This window comes from Condylura cristata, unplaced genomic scaffold, assembly GCF_000260355.1.
Source record: "Condylura cristata isolate star-nosed mole 26May11 unplaced genomic scaffold, ConCri1.0 scaffold00005, whole genome shotgun sequence".
Lineage (NCBI taxonomy): Eukaryota > Metazoa > Chordata > Mammalia > Eulipotyphla > Talpidae > Condylura > Condylura cristata.
Window position 1 is genome coordinate 30,130,729 of NW_004567106.1, and position 6,676 is coordinate 30,137,404.

General features: G+C 50.2%; 1 protein-coding gene across 1 annotated transcript; it reads left to right on the forward strand.

Annotated features, from left to right (window-relative positions):
- Window positions 1-783: 783 nt before the first annotated feature.
- Window positions 784-6,007, forward strand: LOC101634526 (indolethylamine N-methyltransferase). Its single transcript, XM_004676826.2, has 3 exons — window positions 784-937; window positions 2,206-2,413; window positions 3,572-6,007. Exons 1-3 carry the CDS (start codon window positions 784-786, stop codon window positions 3,999-4,001), a joined length of 792 nt encoding a protein of 263 aa, XP_004676883.1. The 3' UTR covers window positions 4,002-6,007.
- Window positions 6,008-6,676: the final 669 nt, after the last annotated feature.

Sequence of the window (6,676 nt, forward strand, 5' to 3'; positions counted from 1 at the left end):
CCAGAAAAGGAGGCTAAGCGTCTTCCTGTAGGAGGTTTTACAACCCACTCCCATTTTACAGGGAAGAACACTAAGGTGTGGGGACAGACATCATTGGGCTCACATGAAGCATCAACTGCCAGGAGTCAGCACTCTGTTGACTGTTCATGCTTTGTGGCAGGGCCTCCTGGTCCTTTTCATGGAGCAGGGCTGCCTCCAGTCTCCAGGGGCCTCTCCAGTGATGCATAGTTCTGCCCAGTAGGATCTGGACATTGCCCTCCAGGGAAGGCTGGGGTGTGCAGAGCCAAGCCCACTGCCTGCTTGGGGACAGTCACTGGATCCCACTGATCACTAGAGATGCTGAGGGTCCTCACTATATGTCAGGCTCATGACATCTGGAACCTGGGGAGTCCTTACAGCTTAGGTTCCTATTGACTGTGTTTCTTATAGCAAGTGACGGATGGGGAAACAGGCATGGCACCTGGCCAAGGTCACAGCAGCACATGGTTGGCAGAGTTGAGGACCCAGAACAGGGCACCACTGACAGACAGGGGTGAGAGGGAGTAGAGGGCCTGGGCAGCCACCGACATGGCTCTGGGGTCAAAGGAATTTCAGTTCAAGTATTTTAGTGTGCTGGGAGCAGTGTGTCGCTGGACCCCCTTCTACATCTCCCCAGAAAGGACAGCTCAAGGGAGAGGTCAGCCTGGGTGGAGCTAAGGGATGAGCCCAGAATTCTGGAGGTGGAGTTTGGAGCACTGGAGCCTCATAAACCCAGGCAGTCAGGAGGGTGTGCACTTGGTCACCATGGAGCGCAGCTTCACAGGAGGCGATGAGTACCAGAAGCACTTTATGCCCAGGGACTACCTGACCACCTACTACAGCTTCGAAGGTGGCCCCTCGCCCGAGGCCGAGATGCTCAAGTTTAACCTGGAGTGTCTCCACAAGACCTTCGGCCCTGGTGAGCAGAGGGGCGCCCTTGTCCACTGCAGCAATCTGAGCCTCGCTCCAGGGACCTGGATGAGGGATGGGGTGTTCAGGATGGCCAGTTGGTGGAAGTCTGCACGGGGTGGAAGTTGAGGTGGGGGCCATGGGGACCCTGCCCTTCTCTTTGGTAGATGTTTTACAGGGACTGTCTCTCCCGAGCTCCAAGCTACAGGCCAGAGCAGGGACTAAGAAATGCAGGGGAGAAAACAGCACCTTTCGGTTCCCACATGCTGTCCACTAGCCCCTTCATCTCTGGGGTGTGGCAGGAGGACCTTGATGTGGCCATGACGAGCCCTGCCTTTGTGCAGGCCTCCAGAGACCTTGAGAAGGCTGAGGGCAAGCAGTGGTATTTTGATGGGGTCAGGGCTGGGTCATACCAGATGTGGTTGTAAGTAGGGCCTGCAAAAGTCCTGCCTGGGGAGGTGGGGGAACTGGGTGGGCACCTCAGACTGCCAGGGCCTCAACTGAACTGTGAAATGGCATCTGCTGGCTTTGCAATGGTGACATGGTCATTCTGTCATGTCCTCCCTTGTCCTCACTCTGGGGGCTTGGAAGGAAAACAGTCAGGTGAGTCTCCTGGTAAGGAGAGCAGTAGGGAGTTAAGAGGCTGAGCCTGGCGGAATGGGAAGGTTGGGAAGGCAGAAATCAGAGAGGAGTATGGCCGAGAGTGACCCCAAAGGCTGAGAGATGGCCCTAAGCCCGGGCTCCGGGTGGAATGTTGGAAGTTATGCTTCATTCCAGCTTCCAGGCCACCCTCAACTATCTTCCCAACTCATCTCGCTCTCAGTTCTGGCTTCCTGTTTCTACCCACTCCTCTCCCCAGAGGGAGCCATCCTGCATATCAGGATGCCTCCCAGTCAGACTTGAACCTGAAGGGTATCACCTCAGGATGACTTCTCTAAACCTTACAGCCAGAATCTTTGTCAGATCAGGACGTAGGCTCCTGTTCTTGGCCTAGGAGGGTGTTGGTTATGCTCTTGTCTGAAAGATATTGTGCTAATTGTCTGACCCCTAATCATGAAATGGGAAATAAAGACAGTGGTCACTACACAGGAGCTTTCCGAGGCGTCTAATAGAAATGAATGCCCAGACATCATTGAGCATGGTGAGGACCTCAGACTGCAAGTGTCAGCCCAGTGTCAAAAGGCTCATGGGCGTGATTGGTGGGGTCCGAGTGTCTGTTTCAGGCCTCATTCCTCTCCATGGTTCTTTGTCGGTCCATGAGCTCTCTCCCTCCCTCAGGTGGCCTCCAAGGAGACACGCTGATTGACGTTGGCTCAGGCCCTACCATCTACCAACTGCTTGCTGCCTGTGAGGTCTTCAAAGACATCACTATGTCTGACTTCACTGACCGCAACCGGGAGGAGCTGAACAAGTGGCTGAAGAAGGATCCAGGGGCTTATGATTGGACCCCAGCGGTGAAGTATGCCTGTGAGCTGGAAGGGAACAGGTAGGGCTCTGGGGACAGAGCTAGCTGGCAACCCTCCTTCACAGGGTTCTCTGCCCTCTCATTGACCTTGACATTTTTAGTATAATGGGCCCCTCAAGGATGGATGAGATGCTTTGGGTCTGTAGATGGGCCCCAAGTTTCATGACGGTAGCAATTTGGGGGGCAAGTGCCTAATGTCAGGACTGCATTGAGATGGAATATAGTGAGATATACCCACTGAGGTCCAGGTGGTAGGGTCTTTTTCTTCCTTCCTCCCTTCCTTGTATCTATCTTTCCTTAGGTCCTGTATAATCAAGTTCAACTCTGCCTGGCACAGCAGACTGTGTGACTATTACATTTGGTGGCACGAACTCACCACCCAACCGGAGTGCTCAGATGTGATAGACTGACATGTGTTTCTCCCCTGCACTCATTTACTTGATTTTGATTCTCTTGCTTTAAAAAATTAGTTTACCATATTTGGCCCTCCCTGGTGGTGCAAAGGATTAGGACACAGCATTGCAAGCTGGCCGTTGCCGCTTCCATTGGAGTTCGATCCCCACCCCGGAGGTGACCCACATGGCACGCTGACCTCTCCCGCCCCACCTGCTGCTCCCCTCAGCAGTATACCTCCACTATCTGCCTGTTCTGCTCCCAACTCTGTCTCTGTCTCTGTCTCTGCTCCCAACTCCTTCACCACCCCTACCTCTGGCCTGTAACCCATTTCTGTATGAATAAATAGATAAATCTTTTAAAAAATTCATTTACCATATATGTATGCTATCTTAAGACTATTTTTCAGTTTTATGTTATTTTCTAAGACGTGCTTTTCATCACTTCATGTTATATTTTTAAGATAGCTACATCTGTGGCTGCTCTTTTAATTCACCCATGTTGGTTGAATGCCTAATCCAGCCCAGACTCCTTATTTACCTGAGGGATCAAGGGAAGGGAACTAACATGGAGTCAGAGAGGGATGTCAACCTGATCCACTTCCTCCACCTCATTTTCCTGCTGGAGAGGGAAACTCAAGCCCGGATTGGAGCAGAGCCTGCCCTCGGGCAACGGAGGGACTTGGGGACAGCAATCATTTTTGCTCACGAGATCACCACTCTGGTTGAGGTGGGCTGAGCGTTCCCTCTGGGGCCTTCCCATGCTAAGTCCTGCCTTTCTCTGCAGTGACCGGTGGAAGGAGAAGGAGGAGAAGCTGCGTGCGGTGGTGAAGCGAGTGCTTAAGTGTGATGCCAACCTCAGCAACCCGCTGACCCCGGTGCAGCTGCCCCCGGCCGACTGTGTGCTCACCCTGCTGGCCATGGAGTGTGCCTGCTGCAGCCTGGATGCCTACCGGGCTGCGCTGCGCAACCTGGCCTCGCTGCTCAAGCCCGGCGGCCACCTGGTGACCACAGTCACGCTTCGCCTCTCGACCTACATGGTGGGGAAGCGTGAGTTCTCCTGTGTGGCCCTGGAGAAGGAAGAGGTGGAGCAGGCTGTCCTGGACGCCGGCTTTGACATCAAGCAGTTCCTGCACAGCTCCAAGAGCTACTCGGCTTCCAGCGCACCCAACACCGGGGTCTGCTTCATTGTGGCGCGCAAGAAGCCTGGACCCTGAGATGGGGGTCCCCCCAAGGCCCAGCCGGGCTCAGCCCATCTGTCTGCTAGAGCGGGCTTAGGAAAGAATAGTGCCTAGCTGCCCTGCTTTAGAACTAACGATCCATCTTTGGGAATTCTGAGATTTTAATATCCATGTGTTGGAATTCGAAGTTTCCATCACACTTAGTTCTGGGATCCTGGTGTAGAATCTTCCATTTTCTGTTTTACTAAGCCTGACAGCTCGTCTCAGATGTTACCCAACTCCCCTGTGATTGGAGAGTGCTCAGGATCATGTTCTGAGAGCTTTCGCCCAGAGTTACAGACAAGGAAGCCTCTAGAGAGTGGGGTGTGGGTAAGTGTTTCACAACCAGTTCTAAAAGAAAAGCAAAACAAGAAATTGGATGGGTGCATGATTTGTGGCAGTTGCCAATTTCCAAGATATAATTATTTCTACCCCAACTGATTTCAAGCGCCTCGTGATTTAACAACTGGCTCACAAAATTCTTAAAAATTTAACAGCTGGCTTTCAAGAGCTGAAATAAGTCCATCTGAGCACTATTACCAGACTACAATTGGCTGATTTCACAGCTTCATATACAGGATGCCCATTTCATTGACATTCAGATAAACAAGAGAACCTTTAAATGAATAAATATGTTCTCAATTGCGTAAGATATACTTATCATAAAGAAGTATTTATTACTTTTTGAAATTAAATTTGCTGGGTACATTTTATTTGACAAACTTGCCCTGGACCTGGTCAGTCATGACTGACACAGAAGAGGGGCAGCTGGGAGTCAGGACTGATGCTAAGACATAAGTTACCATTGTGCAAGTTAAACCAATTAGAGAAAGGTGCCCTTTCCTTAAGGATGACCTGGTTCCATGTCTTGGCACCTGACAGCCTCTCTTTCCCCCCAAATCTATACCATTGTGCACATCCTAAAGAGCTGGATGTAGCGGCTCAGCGAGAGTCAGGGGGCCTCAGAGCTAGTCTCAGCCCTGCTACTGAATGACTGGGGGACCTTGGGTGAGTCATATTTCTTTTCTGTGAGGCAGGGAACATGAGATTAGGATTAGGAAGAGACCTAATTTAAGAATCTATAAGAAATTTCTAGGAGCACAAAATCATTGATATGAAAGTATTATGAAAAGTAAAAGATTTTGTACAAGTTGAGTATTGAGGTTATTTCCCTAAAGGAATCTAAAAAAAAGCTCTTTGAAGTTACTGAGTTAGGGATTTGCCCATGGACATACGGAAAGGTGGTGTCAGAGCTGGAGTGAGAACCGTGTTGCCTGACCTGTATTCCCTCCTGTGTCCCTCCCACGAGGTATCCCTGCAGGCTTGGAAGATCCAACAGTCCCTCTTCCCTTGTGTGTCTCTTAACAAAGGCTTGGCCAGTCATAGCAAGCCTATCGGCACGCTTTCTTTCTTGGGCCACACTTTAATCCAGGGAACATATAGCTCTCAACTCTTCCCCAAATGTGTTTATCTGGGTAGATGCCCCTTTGCATTTGTCTGGAGAGACATTGTATGGGAATAGATTTTAGAAATGCTCATGGTGGGATATCAGCTGGAAGAGGGAGGCGGGTGTCACAGAAAACATGGAGACCCCGAGAACCTGTGCCTGGGAAGAGTGAGGGGCAGGGGTCAAAATGAGGTAAAGTAAAGAAAATGGACCTTAAGGATGACGGTGTATGGAGCGTATATGAAGTTTCTGAGGAAACCATGAAGGGGATGGTTTCTATAAAGCAAAGACAGAAATGTTTGTGTGTGTGTGGTGGCAGGGGAGAAGTTGCTGAGGGAGAGAAGTGTCAGGACTTCTGCAGAATCCTCTCTTCTGTTAGCTGCTCAGGAAGAGGTTGGGCATGGTTGTGAGGGAAATGAGGGAGGCTTGTGAGGCTGCCTTGCTTGTTAGACTGAGTCAGGCAGGGCTGAGTGACATGCTTGTGTACCCACCATATAGCCACAGAAAATAACTTGTGCTCGCTATGTGCTTAATAAAACCTTTTGTTTCGTTCTAACCTGTGTGTATAATTTATGATGTGATATTAAGACTATGGAGAAAAGGGGTCTTCAGAGAAAAATTACCCAGGGTAACTGGAGAAAGGAACCATCTGTCTAGGGCTAGGAATATGGACTGTGGGGCCACCACTCCTCTTATGTGGTGATTCACTAAATTGCTGCCTGTCTAGGGTGATGTGTTAGGTCTCCCGGTTCTCTCTCCACATCCCGAGGAGAAAGTGTTACCGGGAAAGGAGAGGGACACCCTGAACCCCCAAACCTGCCCATTCTAAATAGGTTCTGCCACCCACTGCATCAATGTACACTTCCCACATAACCATGCACTATCTTGTTCACTGACTCAGTAGTAATAGAGATAGTCTATGGTAAGCTCAGTGATTAATTTTGTTTTTCCTCATGATTGCAAATGGCTGCCAGAGTTCCAGGAATCAGTGATAGGTCCTGAAAGACCAAACTGACGCCATGACAGGCTTCAGAATGCTTCTGAACCAGCCAGGCCTAAGTTTCGGTTATCAACAAGGTGTCAAGGCCGAATTTAACTGTAAATGTCCTAATCTTGCTCATCCCATAGCAACAGCCAATTAGCAAGTAGGCAAGTAACCAGTACATACCAGAAAAACGCCAGATGCCCTAAGGTATGCGGGCCGAGTAGTGAAGATCACGTCTTA

Coding starts and splice junctions, on each gene's coding strand:
- LOC101634526 (XM_004676826.2), top strand. CDS start 784: ATGGAGCGCAGCTTCACAGGAGGCGATGAGTACCAGAAGCACTTTATG. Junction 938..2,205: donor CCACAAGACCTTCGGCCCTG/GTGAGCAGAGGG, acceptor TCCCTCCCTCAG/GTGGCCTCCAAGGAGACACG. Junction 2,414..3,571: donor TGTGAGCTGGAAGGGAACAG/GTAGGGCTCTGG, acceptor CTTTCTCTGCAG/TGACCGGTGGAAGGAGAAGG.